This window comes from Cervus elaphus, chromosome 28 (assembly GCF_910594005.1).
Source record: "Cervus elaphus chromosome 28, mCerEla1.1, whole genome shotgun sequence".
Classification (NCBI taxonomy): Eukaryota; Metazoa; Chordata; class Mammalia; order Artiodactyla; family Cervidae; genus Cervus; species Cervus elaphus.
The window spans coordinates 18392516-18410376 of NC_057842.1; the positions used below are offsets into that span (position 1 = coordinate 18392516).

The window sequence follows — 17861 nt, forward strand, 5'->3', positions numbered from 1 at the left end:
ACCTCTGTGATCTCTGTCTAGACAGCTGTCCACTTCCGGGCTAACTGGGTGTGACCAGCATTGACAGAGTCCTGCGACAGAAAGAATTAAAGCTATGTGAAAGAAGCTGCCTCTGTTTCTCTCAGAAGAGGCCCCTTCAGTGAATCAGGTATTTAGAGTTTCCAGAACTGTCTGGCAACTTCCTGAAATCAAAAGAGAACAATTCGGTGATTGATTCTGGTCCAGACAGACTCTGATGAGCTGGCCTCCTGGGTTTTCACCCTTTATCTCTCACATTCAAACTACTCTATTCTTAACTTTTCCTAGGACTTTCTTTTAATCAAGTGTCTCAAATAACAGGACTGAGGTATTCTTACGTGCTAAAATCTTAGGCAGTAAAATATGTTTCTTGCCTGTTGCCTCTCAACCCTCCCTTTCAATATGTTTCCTTTCTCATGGCCAATTGTCTTCAGTTATTATCCCACCCTTTTGATTAATATCAGAGTCTCTCTTGGTTCAATTCTGCTGCTGTTGTTGCTATAAAAGTTCAAATATGTTGAATCTAATTAACTAAAATTCTTGGTTAGCCAGGCTAAACCCTCATATCTTCCACCGTCCTATCCACAGTAAAATGCAACCATTATTGACATTTAGATTTGAATCTAATCTAATAGGCTCTGAGGTTGTAACATACTCATGGAATTACTCACGGAGCAGCACTATAAGATCCTGAATCATCAAATATGACTTAATTGGCTCTTGCGGTATATTAAACATTTTCTTTAAAAAGTAAAATTCATTTGAGAAACATTTTCCAAAACAGAAAAAGTAAATTAATTCATATCATAACCTTTGATTCATTAGAAAATTATGTTGATCAGATAATCAACCTTCCCTGGCATGTCTGTTCAAAGTTATATTACTAAAACTCTGGAGAATCTTAGATCAGAGGCTGCTAATTCAATGAGAACAAGAACGCTATAAAGCTTGGAAAACAATCACATTCACTGAAGGTTTGGCATTTTTGTATAGCTGGGATCCGGTGAAATGAACCTCAAGGGCATTTTTAGTGGGCTTATTCATATTTCATCCGTGGAGTGTCCAGTTCAGGTTGAGTAACAGGCTCCTAGTTCCAAAGTGCTAATAGTAGATAGGTTAATGACTGGGGTCTTTTAAGAGGACCAACTCCTTTTCCATCTTGCAACTTTGGGAAGTTATCTGAATCATTGATTATCTGGTCCCTTTAGGCAAGACACAACGTCACTTACTTTACACTGTTCCCACCTACCCCTCAACACAAATGCTCTGGCTGTGAGAAGTCAAAATCACCACAACCTCCATCATTTCAATCACATTTTCCAGTAGGATTTGCATATCACAAGGGTGAGAGGAATCGGAAGGTTGAGTTAGGTCCTGGCGTTCTTTCAGAAGGTCAACTGTCAAACTGTAATTGAGTCTCTGAATTCTAATTCCTCTCCTTTCTTAGAAGCTGTCTATTCCCAGCAATTTTCTTAGTCAGTAAGATATTGATAGTAGGTGGCATGTCTCATGACAAGTTAAAGTCTATGAATTCGAATCCCAAACCCACAGACAGAATCAGCATGCCATCTAAGGAATCAACATTTTAAGTCATCTTTCCTTCCTACAAACATTGGAGAAATGAGGTGTTCATTTCAATCAGAAGGTAAGAACTTGGAAGTGGAAAAGGTTTTTTTTGCTGTTGTCATTTGTTAGTTTTTACTGTAAGAAATTCAGTTCAAACATTGATTCTTCCAGTGAACTGTTGGCAAGTGACCTTGGTGGAAGGAATTTAGTCTGCTTTCCCATCTTCTAAATAGGGATAGTCACTACCCTTCATAAAGTTTTAAGAGATTTATTTATCTATTTTTAATTAGTTAATTTGGCTGCACTGGGTCTTCTTTGCTGTGTGCCAGCTTTCTCTAGTTTTGGAGAGCGGGGGCTACTCCTGGTTGTGGTCAGGGGCTTCTCATTTGGTGGCTTCTCTTGTCGTGGAGCATGGGTTCTAGAGCAATGGCTCATCGGTAGCTCATCAATGGTGCACGGGCTTAGGTGACCCGTAACATGTGGAATCTTTCCGGACCAGGGATTGAACCCACATTGGCAGGCAGATTGTTTTTTTTTTTTTTTTTTTTTAACCACAGGACCACCAGGGAAGTCCCTTCACACAGTTTTATAAGGATTAAACAAGATGTGTGTGTGCCCAATGTATCAGGGTTGTCAATGACATCTGACCCACTAGTGAGCAGCATAAAGCCTAGGGCTAGGGCTTCCCTCATAGCTCGGTTGGTAAAGAATCTGCCTGCAACTCAGGAGACCCCAGTTCGATTCCTGGGTCAGGAAGATCTGCTGGAGAAGGGAAAGGCTACCCACTCCAGTATTCTGGCCTGGAGAATTCCATGGACTGTATAGTCCATGGGGTCGCAAAGAGTCAGACACGACTGAGCGACTTTCATTTCACTTCAAGCACAGACAAGTGGGCTCTGCTGTTTCCTGCTAATACCTTCCACCTATTGATTACTGTCTGCATGATCAAACTTGATGGTTTACACATCAGCAGTCATATTTTTCTACAAAGTGCTTTATTGGGCTTCTCCAAACTACCAAGGAGAAAAGTCCATTTTACTGTAATAGAGACAAGGCATCTAGATTGGAGAAACTTAAGGGAAATATGCCAGGAACCAGATATGCATCTTCTATAAAGTAGGCCAAGAATATCTCCTAGGATCCCAGGCCACTAGAGCGAGTTCACAAACTTGCTCTGGTCACTCCTGGCCACAGGCGAGAGCAATGGTGCAGCCTGTCCTCGCTTGCCAGGCCTAAAGGAACACCATCAAAACAGGGCTTGAAAATTTCCCCTTTCTCAGACCCCTGCTCCTGCATGCGCTAGTTAAGAGATTTCTCTTGAGACACTGGTTTGTAGTTTTTTTTAAAAAAACAAACCTATACTTGGAAAGCTTGCTGCAATATTACACGATGATGTAATTATTTATGTAGGCCCAGTTAAGCCTATAGAATCCAAAAGCTTTCAAATTTATAACTCTGGTTAAAGATTTAGACAGCCCTCCCACGTAATTTACACACACAAACATGTACACATCCCCCTCAAATGTTTCTGTAAGTTCCAAACTACTCTTTGATGTAACTGTATTCTCTGCATTCTGACATTCTTGAAGCAGCCCTAGAGCAGTGCATGATTAAAATTACAAGTCTTGCAGTTCATACAGAGAATAAAGTTATAAACACTGAAGGTGATCTCATGTGCTCATAATTATGTCTTTTAAGGTCAAGTTGACTCAAAATATGGAGAATATAGCAGTTAAAAAGGGTCTTTATCTAATCTTAATGTAATGAAGGATACTTTCATCTATATTGTAAACAGTGCTAGTTACCAGTGTATTTTTTATGCTATTTCCACTTTTTGATTTGGGAATATAATTATTCCCAATTTGGGAATATAACTGTAACTATTTGTAAAAATAAACATGAAGTAAATGATGGTAGTAGATTATGATCAGTCTTTTGATTTAGAGTAAAGGAAGCCCTTTACAACCTAGACAGCATATTAAAAAGCAGAGATATTACTTTGTCAACAAAGGTCCGTCTAGTCAAGGCTATGGTTTTTCCAGCAGTCATGTATGGATGTGAGAGTTGGACTATAAAGAAAGGTGAGCACTGAAGAATTGATGCTTTTGAACTGTGGTGTTGGGGAAGACTCTTGAGAGTCCCTTGGACTGCAAGAAGACCCAACCAGTCCATCCTAAAGGAGATCAGTCCTGGGTGTTCATTGGAAGGACTGATGTTGAAGCTAAACTCCAATACTCTGGCCACCTGATGCGAAGAGCTGACTCATTTGAAAAGACCCTGATGCTGGGAAAGATTGAAGGCAGGAGGAGAAGGGGACGACAGAGGATGAGATGGTTGAATGGCATCACCGACTCAATGGACATGAGTTTGAGTAACCTCTGGGAGTTGGTGATGGACAGGGAGGCCTGGCGTGCTGTGGTCCATGGGGTCACAAAGAGTCGGACACCACTGAGTGACTGAACTGAACTGAAAGGGAGCCCAGAGAAAAATATTGGTCATCTTAGGCACTTAATTTGTGAAAATTTTGTATAGGATGAATTTAACAACTTCTGAAAAGTGAGAAATAACTTCTGCTTCCTTAGTTTTTACACTTTCAGGGTCCAGGTCAGTGGCCACAACAATGGGGTAGCTTGGGGGGGTGCTTTATTTACCTCCCCTATAACCAGCATCAGTCTCCCATCAGAATGCACCAGAAGTGGAATACTGGTCTGTGCTACTCAAACTCTGCTCCAAAACAAGTCCCCAGACTGCTCCTTCCGACAGATGCTGTTCCAAAGCTTCTCCTATCTTGACAGTCTAAAGACACCAGTGGTCCTAAAATATCTGCTTATATCCTCCTGATAACCATAATTCTGCCTTTTATTAGTAAGATTCTGTGTCATAGTTTGGACATAAGAGCTTGGAGGTGGGTAGCCCACACATACAAAGAAAACATAAAACAAGCCATTCTGCCCAAGGGATTCATTCGTACAAGACTGCTGGCCCAGTGACCTGCTCTATGATCTCAGTTGAGCCACATCATTTATCCTGGGCTTCAGTTACTCAACCTATAGAATGAGAGACTTGGAAGGGCTGACCTCAGAAGTCTTTTGCAATACTAGTTAAGCCAAGGCTTTTTTTTTTTTAAACCAAGGATTTCTCTGAATCTTGATTGCTACTGATCCTATCTGCCTGGGTCCCTTTTTATTATCTTTAACTATTTTCCAGAGGATGTGAGAAACATTTACAGAGTCAGTTCAGTTCAGTTCAGTTGCTCAGTCGTGTCCGACTCTTTGCGACCCCATGAACTGCAGCACGCCATGCCTCCCTGTTCATCACCAACTCCCAGAGTTTATTCAAACTCACGTCCATTAAGTTGGTGATGTCATCCAACCATCTCATCCTCTGCCAATCCCCTTCTCCTTCTGCCTTCAATCTTCCCCAGCATCAGGGTCTTTTCAAATGTAGGACAGGCATAGACAATGGAGCCTAGATGCAATGCATGTCTGGCGAGTCCCCTGGCTTTGCACCCCCTCCTCTGGCCACCACCTAATCAGAAAGCTGTCTGGATGGAGGCAACCTGCAGAACTGCACCTGCAGTAGAAGCTGGGTGATTCTAAGGAGCAAACTTTTTTCCTTCCTTGACTAAAGCTCACAGGAAAAACAAAGGGAAATGTTTCTGAAGGAAAGTTCTTGGCTCTCTTTCTCTTTTTTTTTTTTTTTCTCTCACAAAAGGGACTTTTCTGGAGAAAGAGGGAAGGAAGAGCAAAACAAGCAAGCAGATGAAGTACTCAGAATAGTCTATGCCGGGACTCCCACTGAGGATCGGAAAAGCCGGCTCTCTGTCAGCAGTAGTCCAGGTGCGGCAGCCACTCGGGGCGCTGGGGCCTCCCTGAGTCGCGGCCCAGGCCCGGTGGGGACAGGCCCCTGGGGACATTGACCACAGGAAAGCAAGCCCCAGGTCAGCAAACTGCCAGTCCCCATAAGCAGATCTAATTATGATCGCTTACTTCAAAAGAAGGATTTAACCCCAAGCAGATTTAGCAGGGCCGCTTCCAAAGGGCAGCAGGATTCCCGGGCCTGACCTTTGAGAAAATCCTCAAGGCTTCACTGCTCCAGGAATTCAGCAAAGCCAGTCACCATGGATGCTTCAGAACACAGAGAAATGCAGAGAATGCCACCTTAAGTTATCAAGTCCTCCTAGTGAGGGTGTCTAATTGAGCATAATGAGTGTCTGGTGAGCGTGGACCCACAGCGTGTATGCTGGCAATCAGTCAGGGGGGTGGCCTGGACAAGAACACTGACAGGAAAATATATACAGCACTGAAGTATAACCTGTTGAGTCAAAAATACTATTTCAAAATACTATTTGAAAATACTACTTCCAAACCATAGAGTAGTTGGATAAGCATGTACGTTTGGCGACATATCCCAGTAGTGCTCATCAATGTATTATTATGAAAAACAGCTTGAGGTATATAATTTTTAAATGCAATTTTTATTTTTAAAACCTTCTACACAGCACTTTTGGAGGAGGAAATGGCAACCCACTCCAGTATTCTTGCCTGAAGAATCCCATGGACAGAGGAGCTTGGGGGACTACAGTTCATAGGGTCACAAAGAGTCAGACCCGACTCAAGCAACTGAGCAAATACACACACAACACTTTGCTCATGAGAAATCATTGTGTAGTTGCTCTAGTAAAATTAAACAACTCCAACAGAGGGGTGGGGAATTGGAATTGTTAGTCTTGAATTGGTCAACTTGAAGTTAGAAAATAAATACACTTGGGACAAGCTCACTGTATAATGACTATAAAAGTATTTTGTGAACTATAAACCTCTCCATCAACTGTTATTATTTCAATGATTCTCATAATACACAAAAATTAAGAAAAGAAAGAAAAATAAACAGCTAGGTAAGTACAGTCTCTTCATCCACATGCCTCATTTATATCAACCTCTGTAGGTGAATTCACCTCAGGCATTTAGCTTAGGTGGGAAATTTCAGAAAAAGCAGACATATCTGATTCTAGACCAAATGGTTTACAAACAGATCAGAAAATAATTCACACAGCTGTTCTCTAAAATTATTTGATTTCAGATCTTTAAAAGAAATATCAAACAAGTTGCTACTATTAGCTGACTACAGTCCAATACGAGACACCTAGATATACGTGATTTTACACCGGGATTAAAATCTTGTTTTCACCTCCTATGCTTGAGCTTGGAAAGTTCACAGAGGTTGAGGAGGTGGAGTTTATTTCGTTCGGTTTCCCCAAAATATCAAATTAGACCATCTATTTATCCAAACAAGAAGTTGCTAAACTTGAGCCTCTAGGAGCAGAAGACAGGCTTCAAGAAACGGTGTGTGTGTGTGTGTGTGTGTGTGTGTGTGTGTGTGTGTGTGTGTGTGTACACACGTGCGTGCGTGCGTGCACACCAGGTTCCTCTGTCCACAGGATTTTCCAGGAAGAATACTGGAGTGGGTTGCAATTTATTCCTCCAGGGAGCTTTCCCACCTAGGGATGGAACCTGCCTCCCTTGTGTCTCCTGCATTGGAAAGCAGATTTTTTACCAGCTGCACCATAAGAGGAGGGTATTACACGTACTACTTCAGCCATTGCTCCCTCATCCATTTCTCCTCCCTCTAGGGATGTGCCAAGTCCAATAAGTAAACACTACCAATAACTTCCAAAAATTTTAACACAAACCTATTCTGTTTCAGGCTTTTAATTATTCTGTTATCAAAATAACTTCTTCTACAAATAAACTAATATGGGAAGATCAGATCTCCTTTTTTGTAACTAAATAGACACAGCAAAGCTGGGACTGGTGAAGCTCTTTCTGAATGGCTATTTGCAAGTCCTAAACACAGACGTGGACACGCTTGGTAACTCAAAGCATCGCGATTCAATGTCATTGGTTCAAAGACCGTGGAATTCACAGACGTAACCATTCAGCTTAAGTAAGGAAAAGGAAAAGAATAAGCTAAAAAGAAGATGCTGAAAAAGCTGGATAGTATCAAAGCGTTTCTGTTTGAAGTCTCTGCTTCACATGTGGCAATCCCTGGTCTGAGAAAACTACCTACGTATTTGAGGCTCGACACTGAATTTTTAAATTTGTTTTGTTTTACACTGAGTTTTAAGAGGGACTCAACCCTGAGAAAGTTAAAGCAGGTAATTCTAGTTAAGTAATTTGTAACAACCAAATAGTAAGATTTTCCATAACCGTGTTAAGAATAAATAGGATTTATTTTATTAATACATGGTTAAATTGAGTAATTTGTTTCTCCAAAGAAGTGGATTTTAATCCCAAAGAGGAAAAACAGATTATTTCTAATAAAGGGCAATTAGTAGAGAAGCTTTTCAACCTTCGTTGATCAGGTTAAAATGGAAGCTCCCTGAGTGTGCCTTTCTGGCTTTTCACATCTGTGTGCGACTTCACTTTCACTTTTCACTTTGATGCACTGGAGAAGGAAATGGCAACCCACTCCAGTGTTCTTGCCTGGAGAATCCAGGGATGGGGGAGCCTGGTGGGCTGCCGTCTATGGGGTCGCACAGAGTCGGACACGACTGACGCGACTTAGCAGCAGCAGCAGTGTTGTCCTACTTGTGTGAACGCCCAACATGGTCACATTAATAGTTCCAGGCAAAGTCTCTCTCCCTCTATGCAAACCATCCAGAAGTTACGAAGTAGGCCCCAGGCAAGCGTCCCCGGATCCCCGGATGGAAATCTGACCCGTGGAGGGAAGGGGGCCGGATGAGAGCGCGGCCCCGCCCCCGCGGCCCCGCCCCCCGCGGCCCCGCCCCCGCGGCCCCGCCCCCTCGCGGCCCCGCCCCCTCGCGGCCCCGCCCCCGGTCCAGCCGGGCGCAGTTACCTCTCCCGCTCCTGCTCCAGCAGGTTGGTGAAGTCGTCGCTCTTGTTCATGTAGTCCGTGTGTTTGTGCTTCTCGTTCTCCAGCTCGTACACCGTGCGCCGGTGACACTTCTCAGCCAGAAGCAGCTGCTCTAGCATGCGCCGGTAGGTTTCCTTTTGCTTTTCTTCGAGTCTGTCCAGCTGAGTAAGCCAACATGGGAAAGGGCTTAATATTTTATTTCATTTACATACGAAACTCTAAATAAATGATAATTTGTTTGGTGATTTATCGGGGCTTCCCTGGTGGCTCAGATGGTAAAGTATACGCCTGAAATGCAGGAGACCTGGGTTCGATCCCTGGGTTGGGAAGATCCCCTGGAGGAGGGCCTGGCAACCCACTCCAGTATTCTTGCCTGTAGAATCCCATGGACAGAAGAGTCTGGTGGGCTGCAGTCCGTGGGTTTGCAAAGAGTGGGACATGACTGAGCAACTAAGCACAGTGATTTATTACCTGATGGGGAGGGCATGGGGTCTGCTGTTCTCTGCCTTTCCTCCCATTCCATCATGTTCTCTAGGACAGCTGGCTGTATGAACTATTGGTGGTAAGGCTGCAGTAACTTCTGGCCTCTGACCTTTTTTCCATGAACCTATGTGTGGTTCCTAAACAGACTCACTGTTTTGATGAGACAGCGCAAAGCTCTGTACTCAGAAAGAGAGAGAACAGTATCCCACATAATCTCACAAAAATAAAGAGCTCGGGGGGCACATGTACCAAATTCCTCCCCTGGGAGAATGGAATTATCATCATTGCAACCCTTTTCTATTTTTTTGAGGCCTGTAGTTAAGTGAATTCCTAGGAAAAGTATGTGAAGGACCCACAATCCTCTCCTTTCAAGAGATACTAAATATAGGAAGAGTCTCAGAATTTGTGGAGAGCACATATCTCAAACTAAGAGATCTTATCAAATATTATTACAGGACTTTTTGTGCCTGTGCCTCTGGCCAGGCTATAAGATCTCTGAGGGACCATGCCTTGGTCATCTTTTTAGTTCCTGGTGCTTAACACAGAGCTTGGGACACCGTAAGTGTTCAGTAAATGTTTGTTAATTAGTACCCAATCTTAACAATATTGATAGTTCTCCATCCTACTCTCCTCTCCAAACCCTAGTGCAGGAGTTCACAGCCCTCAGCACTAGTGACATTGTTGGCCAATTAATTCCTATTTGAGGAGTTGTCCTGTGCATTGGAGGATGCTCAGTGGCATCCCTGGCCTCTGCCCTCCAGATGCTGGTACTAAACCCTGCAGTTGTGACAAAACTATCCACAAACGCTGTCAGATGTCACCTAGAAGGGAAAGTCCCCGTGCCCCCCCACCCTCCTGTTGCAAATCACTGCCCTGGGTGAATCAGACATATTTAGGAGCCATTCTTTTTTTTTTTTTTTTTTTAGCTGCACTGGATCTTTGTTGCTGGGGGCAGGCTTTCCCTAATTGTGGAAAGTGGGGGCTACTCTCTAGTTATAATACTTGAGCTTCTCATTTCAGTGGCTTCTCACTGGGGAGCATGGACCCTAGATGTGAGCCCAGTACTCGTGGCACACACTTAGGTGCCCTGCCGCATGCGGTATCCTTCCGGACCAGGAATCGAACCTGTGACCCCTACATTGGCAGGTAGATTCCTAACCACTGGATCACCAGGGAAGTCCTAGGATCCATTTTTAATCCCACAGCCAACTCTGTAAGACTCAGTGGAGTAGCTCCGTGGGGATCAGCTTCAGAGCTATTCCTTGGATGTTCCATATTTGCCCTTTAGTCATAAGGAGGATCTGAGGTTCTCTCCACAATTGTATACATCCCTTCATTGTGAATGAATCATTTGTGGGGCCCAAAGTAGAAGAGATATTACCACCATAATCCTCAGTGCCTTCTGATTAGACCTCCACCCCTCTTGCCTAAGGGCAGGTGACCAGCAGACTGGTGAAACCCAGGCTAACCGGTAGCCGGTCATACCAGAGATCATCAGGGAGGCTAATTGTACTTTTATGCATTCTGATAAATTTCTGCAGTGTTAATGGGACAGTCTATACAAGAGACTTTCTCACTGAAACAGCTCCTATTACAAAATATTCTCCCCAAGCACTCCCCATCTCTCCACAAGTGTGATTTTTACCACATGCTATAGAATCTGTCAAGCATTGTTGGAACATCATCAGAAATGTAGAAGGAGCAACTCTTTCCCGTTTTTGATCCTTCTTCTTTTGTGAAGCTGAAATTCCAATACTTTGGAGACCTGATGAGAAGAGCTGACTATTGGAAAAGACTCTGATGCTGGGAAAGATTGAGGGCAGGAGGATAAAGTGGCAACAGAAGATGAGATGGTTGGATGGCATCATCAACTCGATAGACATGAGTCTGAGAAAACTCCAGGAGTTAGTGAAATACAGGGAAGCCTGGTGTGCTGCACGTCCATGGGGTCACAAAGAGTCAGATACGACCAAGCGACTGAACAACAACTTTGTTGTAAAATAAGGCCTTCCTTCCTTTTGAGACTATTTGGAAGAGCAACTTCTACCTGTATCTTGATACCCTGACCCACTCCTCCCTAATGAAGGAAGGGTGACATATTTGAAGGTTGTATTTAGGACAGGGAGCTGGGCATTAAATTCCAGCCTTTTCATTTCTTATTTTTGACCCTGTCTGCCATAAAATGGTACTCTGTGCTCTGAAGATCCAAACTTTCCCTCAGTGCTCCCTCCAAAGTTTAGGAGAGAAGGTAATAGGAACTTGGTGGTGGTCATCTATCTATTTATGTCAATACTAAAATTAATGTTTCAAGTCATGTGTCAGACTCCTGCAGTTATTCCTCCATCCTTTCAAAAGAGGAGAAGATGGGGGCATTATTAATTGGATGGTTGACTGAAATATCCAGAGAGAGAGACATTGTCGGGGCATTCTGGAGAAAAAACAGCGTATGCTGATATTAATTGCTCTGGGGCAGCCTAGGTGGGACCACTCGGCCTTAGCTTTAATATGTTCTGTCCATGTGGGCCTTTGGCTGTTCTGTTCTCAGCAGCTGCCATGCTGGGGCTAGGCCCCTAAGTGGCTGGTGTCAGGGGCCACATTCACCTCACCTGCATCAGCACAGCTTGACCTCAGTACTGACTGCATAATCAGGAAGATGGTGTTTTTGTCCCTGAATGCCTGTGGAAGGATGCTGAGATGCTGATGGGTGCACTGCATTTTCCACCCAGAACTGCAAACCCAGATTTTAAACTGCAAAGCTAGTAAATTCCTCTTTAGCAACAAAGCATTAGTGTGTGAGGATTTAGCTCTCAGTTTTAAATTCTGGACTTAAGAACTGACATAGGTAGTGATAGAGCGGCCGTGCCAGACCCTGGGTCCCGTTATTTTGTTTGGAACCGCACTGAGCTCCTCGGAGAGGACTGAGGTGAACTAACCTCCCAGGTCTGTGTGGCTCGTCCTGAGACTCTGAAGACCCCCTCCCATAACTGTGAGCTCTGTAGATTCATTAATCGTGTACACTGTGTCCCCAGGCTTTTGGTTTTCAGGCTCCAAACTGTGGCTAAACCACAGAGGAATGGGAGTTCTTATTACTGAATAGGGAAAGTGAAATGGGCACCGATTCCTTTGGAAATGTAGCTTCCACTTGGATGGAGGTGGAAGGAAAATTGAATGAAGTCATCATAGCGCCAAAAGCCAAGATTTCCTGAGAAAAGAGTGTACCTGGATCAAGTTGGTGGAGAAGAAGTTCGGACTTGAGATGGGGAGAAATTTCAGTATGTTTCAGACCAAAGAATCACGATTTAGGAAATGATTTTTAGTCTGGTATCAACAGAGGGCTAAGGGGAAGAATATTAAGGAATTTAGGAAGCGAGAAATCTACTTAAAAGGAAATGGGAGGTCTTAAAAGACCAAAGTGTATTTACACAGAAGGAAAATGGATCTAAATGCTCTTAAAGATAAGGCTATGGAAAAGGAGATATTTTAGTCTTTGTTGAATCACAATGGGTGACAGAGGAAGAAGAGATTGGAGAGCCTAGAGAACAAAGCAACATGACACCCCCCCTCCACCAAAAAAAAATAAATGGAGTCGGCATCCAGGAAACATTTGAGGAGCACCCTGTAAAACTGCAGATGTTTCTTCTTGAGATCACATGGGGCCCTTCTCTTGCAGACTGCAACAGCTATTCAAACTGGTTACATAAAATGTAGACAGACCTAAGAATTAAAACTTGAGAAGATCAGGGTAGGATATTTTAAACAATTTGGGGTAAGTCTAAGGGTGTCAGCTATGGCAGATGGGCTCTGAGTGAACATGCACAAGAAACCTGAAGATGTAGATTCCAAGGGACAGATGAGAGAAATGAAAGGGGATTGGGGCAGGACAGCCGCAGATGTGTCCAGGCACAGGTGTGCTGTGGAAAAACTCCTCAGGAGGGATCATCCAACTCAAGAAAGTAAAAGTAGATAAGATTTGTGTTGAACAAGGGTTCCTCTTGGCAGACTCATTACTCCTTGGTTTTGCTTCTTTCATGGAGGGTGACCACACAATGTACAATGTGGAAGGTAATATTCAGAAAACAAATGTCTGAGTCTGAAAGCATAGGGTGTGTGTGTGTGCGTGTACATCTATTTTTTTGGTGGAGGGGGGTGTCACATTGCTCTGTTCTCTAGGCTCTCCAATCTCTTCTTCCTCTGTCACCCATTGTGATTCAACAAAGACTAAAATATCTCCTTTTCCATAGCCTTATCTTTAAGAGCATTTAGATCCATTTTCCTTCTGTGTAAATACACTTTGGTCTTTTAAGACCTCCCATTTCCTTTTAAGTAGATTTCTCGCTTCCTAAATTCCTTAATATTCTTCCCCTTAGCCCTCTGTAGATACCAGACTCAGTTGCTCAGTCATGTCTGACTCTTTTGCAACTCCTTTGACTGTAGCCTGCCAGTTTCTTCTGTCCATGGAATTTTCCAGACAAGAGTGCTGGGTTGGTTTGCCATTTCCTATGCCAGGGGATCTTCCTGACCCAAGGACTGAACCCACATCTCTTGAATCTCCTGCCTTGGCAGGTGGATTCCTTACCACTAGCGCCACCTGGGAAGCCTGCAACCATAGGATAAGTAGAGGCAAAAAGAAAAAAAAAAAAAAAACTCTACAGTCCCTAAAATAGGTGATGAAGGAAGAGGGGGACCATTTGAAAAACTAGTCAAAATGTTGAGGATGACAATAACGGTAAAACTCAGCTGAGCCTTCCTACTGGAAAAAAGTTGTGACGAAAGGAAATACTTCTGTTGCCTTGAGTAGAACAAGTTACTTAAGAATTAGAAAGTTCAAACATGAGAGAGAAGGGAAGTTCTGAGGAATGGTCACCTGGGTAAGGTATGGTTTCCACTCGGCCCCAAGGCAGGCAGGTTTCAGAAAGTCATCTGGGGGAAGGGGTGCTACCCCCTGAAACAAGGAAAGTGAAAGTGAAGTTGCTCAGTCATGTCTGACTCTTTGTAACCCCATGGACTGTAGCCTACCAGGCTCCTCCGCCCACTGGATTTTCCAGGGAATAGTACCGGAGTGGGTTGACATTTTCTTCTCCAGGGGATCTTCCCAACCCAGGGATCGAACCCAGGTCTCTCGCTTTGTAGACAGACGCTTTGCCATCTGAGCCACCAGGGAAGCCCCCCTGAAATAAGGGGGCAGTAAGAAAAACCACTGATATGAGATGGGTTGCCTCGTTCTGGGCATTGTGAATGAAAAAAGCAAATGAGTTTAGAGGTTTTAAACATGCAGGTGGGAAGACCTCAACATGTAGGATGTCATCACTCAAACATCCCTAAACTTTGAAAAAAGAGAGATGTGTTTCAAGTGTCACTCACTGAGGGCAAGGATAGTACATACAGACTCCTCCACCCCACCCAAGGTCCACCATGCCCCACGATTATTAAACTCTTGATGGTGGCAGGCTCCGTCTGATGCCCACAGCTTCCGCCACGCTGACTGGCATCCTGTTGGAGCTAAAGATTTTCTCTATTCACCCTCCTTTCCTCAGACATCCCCGAAATCTCTGCTTCAGTCTTGGTAAGAGTAACATGAGTCTGCGTTATGCTGAGTCCTGAGGTCAAGAAATATCATTCCTCTTGGGATAAATTGACCTTGTAGCTGGGGCTTTTCTTGCATTTTTAATAACTTATGAATGTGAGATTAATACTATGGTAACTGCATGTGTCCTAATAATCTTTAGCCTCTTTGAATAAACAGAATAAAGGACTTCAGGATGTATTAATTCATCTTTGAAAATGCCTCAGATTAAGATCCCTCTGGCTAAGGCTAAGCAGAATAAGAATTTGGGAAGGAAAGAAACTGAAAGCTTAATTTCTTTGAAATTTTGCTTAAGAATTAAGAATTTTGATAGCTTAGAATTTAATATACAAGGAAGTTCTGGGGGATTTAATATTTGCTGCTTAATTTCTCCCCAGATATCTGGCAAGGTGGGGTGTCTACCATATTGGGTTCACTGCTTAACCTTTAGTGGGTTCTGCTTGCGACCCCATGGATTATAGCCTACCAGGCTCCTCCGTCCATGGGATTCTCCAGGCAAGAATACTGGAGTGGGTTGCCATTTCCTTCTCCAGCTGGATGACCTAGTTGGGCCTAATTTGGTATGAAAGGTAGAATGAGCAGTGGCTTTTGGCTTCAGGTACAGCATGACTTCTGGGCTTCCCAGGTGGCCCTGGTGGTAAAGAACCCACCTGCTAATGCAGGAGACATAAGAGACACAGGTTCAATCCCTGGGTCGGGAAGGTTCCTATGAGGAGGGCATGGCAACCCTCTCCAGTATTCTTGCCTGGAGAATCCCATGGACAGAGGAACATGATGGGTTACAGTCCATCGGTTCACAAAGAGTCAGACAGGACTGAATTAACATGAATGCATGCAGTACACAGCATGACTTCTAGGAACAAGAGCTAGACTATCTGCTCATAGTCCCAGGAGGTAATGGAACAGTACCATATGAGATTCTTGCATCATGAACTTGGAAGCAACTCCCTTGCTCCTGAGTAGCAAGAACTTGATTATTAAGCCCAAAGGGTTAAGAAACCAAAAATCTATAAATGGTGGAAGGGAATCTTTTCTCCTTGCAGCATCCTGTTTCTCTCATTTTGCCAGTGTTGGGAAAAGTAGCTTCTGCTTTTCCCTCTTCCTCATCATTCACTCCTCCCCAGGGTAGAACAATGCTTCAGATTGTTGAGGGGGGAAGGAACCAAGAAGCATCATCATGTGGGCGGGAGGCACTGATTCTGGGTGTGCGTGCTCTGAAGATCCCTTAGGGGTCATTCCAAGCTCTAACTTGGGAGAAAAGAATTAAGATGCCCAAATGATGCTCTTTATCCAAGCCGAGTTCTTCAATCCAGGTGGTTATAATAACAGTATAAAACTGATCCTTTCCCCTATGGTCTTTTACTCCTCACATCCCTCCGAGTTGGGAACTGATAAAGAGTGTGAGCAATTATCACCCTCAGCTCTCAGCAAATACTGATATTTGCTGAGTAGCTAGTATGTTCCAAAGCTATGTTAAAGTTTTCCAGTCATTGCTTCATTTAGTCCTCGCAAGTCTTTGAGACGTGCACCTGAGAGAAAACCGCAAAGCTTAAAGAGCTGAAGTGACCTGCACAAGCCATAGGCAGCTAATCACTGTGGGTTATCTCAGATGTGAAATTGGATCCAGCCAGTTGACTCTATCCTATCATAATATGCATGCTGCTAAGTCGCTTCAGGCGTGTCTGACTCTTTGTGACCCGAGGGACTATGGCCTGCCAGGCTCCTCTGCCCTTGGGATTCTCCAGGCAAGAATATGGAGTGGGTCACCATGCCCTCCTCCAGGGGATCTTCCTGACCCAGGGATCGAGCACATGTCTCTTATGTCTCCTGCATTGGCAGGTAGGTTCTTTACATCTGGCGCGAACCAAGAAGCCCATCCTATCATATAATTATCTCTTATTAAAGAAAAGATGAGAACAGAGATCCAGTTCATCCTTGCTGCAGAAATTAGAAAATTGTGGTGCCATCAATCTGTTGTGAATACTTTCTAAAGCAGATCTTTCTGAGATCTGTCAAACTGAGTTGCTGCAAAGGCTTGTCTTAAGTTAAATTACAACAGCTTGCTTCATACTTTAATTTCTGTGTTCATTATTCATTTATAATACAAATTTCACATCTATGATTTTTTTTACATGAATTCCAAAGGGCCAGTTTGGCTAGATCCATCAACTGGTTCCCTGATTCTGCATTCAAATTCAGCTTTGATGTGAGAGTATTTTTAACATGTACTATTATGAGTAATGAACAGCAATAGTTTCTAATACAATCTTGTATAAAATTAATTAAATATTGTCCTATTAGATTTCCTGCTCTAAACCTTCCATTGGGATTTTGTCTCAACTTTTATGTTTTAGCCACTCACATGAGACCATTTTAATTATGACCAAGTCTTTTATAAGATATCAAAATCAAGTGGCTTTATAACCATAAATATCAGTAATAAAAATCAATTTAGTTTTAGGCTACCAGTTTAATAATAATCTGAAAATGCAATGCTAAAACCCATAAACACCTCAAATTTTTACACATATCACCTCTTAGAGAAATAAGAGAATAAAAAACTGAAGAGCAAGTAAATATTATAACCACATGAGAAATATATTTTGGGCTTTAAGTATATTTAAGAAAATACTTCTACAATTCTTATCAGTGAACTGTATCCACAATAATTCATGAATTATTAAATTATACTTTAATTCTAGATTGAAAGTGAAAGTGTTAGTCACTCAGTCTTGTCCGACTCTGTAACCCCATGGACTATATAACCCACCAGGCTCCTCTGTCCATGGTATTCTTCAGGCAAGAATACTGGAGTGTGTTGCCATTCCCTTCTGCAGGGGATCTTACCGACCCAGGGATCGAACTCAGGTCTCCTGCATTGCAGGCAGTTTCTTTACCATCTGAGCCACCAGGGAATAGGGCATCTTAAATAAATGTTTGCCTTTGAAAGGAAATGTTGAAGTGTGTCAAGATGGAAGGATGCGGAGAACTCCCTTTGAGTCTCCCAGCTCGGGGACGTGTGGGGGTGAGTTTTTACCTCTGAGATGGGTTTCTCGTACACATCTTCTCCTATGGACTTCTCCTGGGCCAGGATGGCGTCTCGGTGCAGGACCCGGAGTACTTTCTCTGGCTCCGCAGACCCGTAATGAGCCTCCAGAACCTCAGGCTTCGTTTTCTCCGTCTTCAGCATGTGGATCACATCTTCCCTGGCCTGTGATGGAAAGCACAACAAGGTCAGACAGTTGACAACGTGTATCCTTTGCCGGGCTCACAAAATCAACACGGAGTTTATTGAATACATCCCGCGGCTCGTCACGGTTATTGGCAAATCCAC

The 17861-nt window shown here is 43.4% G+C and overlaps 1 protein-coding gene across 4 annotated transcripts in view; it reads right to left on the bottom strand.

Annotated features, from left to right (window-relative positions):
* FILIP1 (filamin A interacting protein 1) overlaps positions 1–17861 on the bottom strand; it is a 215525-nt gene that overhangs the window by 52344 nt on the left and 145320 nt on the right. For all 4 annotated transcript variants that reach the window (XM_043890532.1, XM_043890534.1, XM_043890531.1 and 1 more), the window contains exons 3-4: positions 17565–17738; positions 8443–8621 (exon numbers count right to left, since the gene is read on the bottom strand). In XM_043890532.1, coding sequence (XP_043746467.1) covers positions 8443–8621; positions 17565–17738 — 353 coding nt within the window. The remainder of the gene's footprint in view (positions 1–8442; positions 8622–17564; positions 17739–17861) is intronic.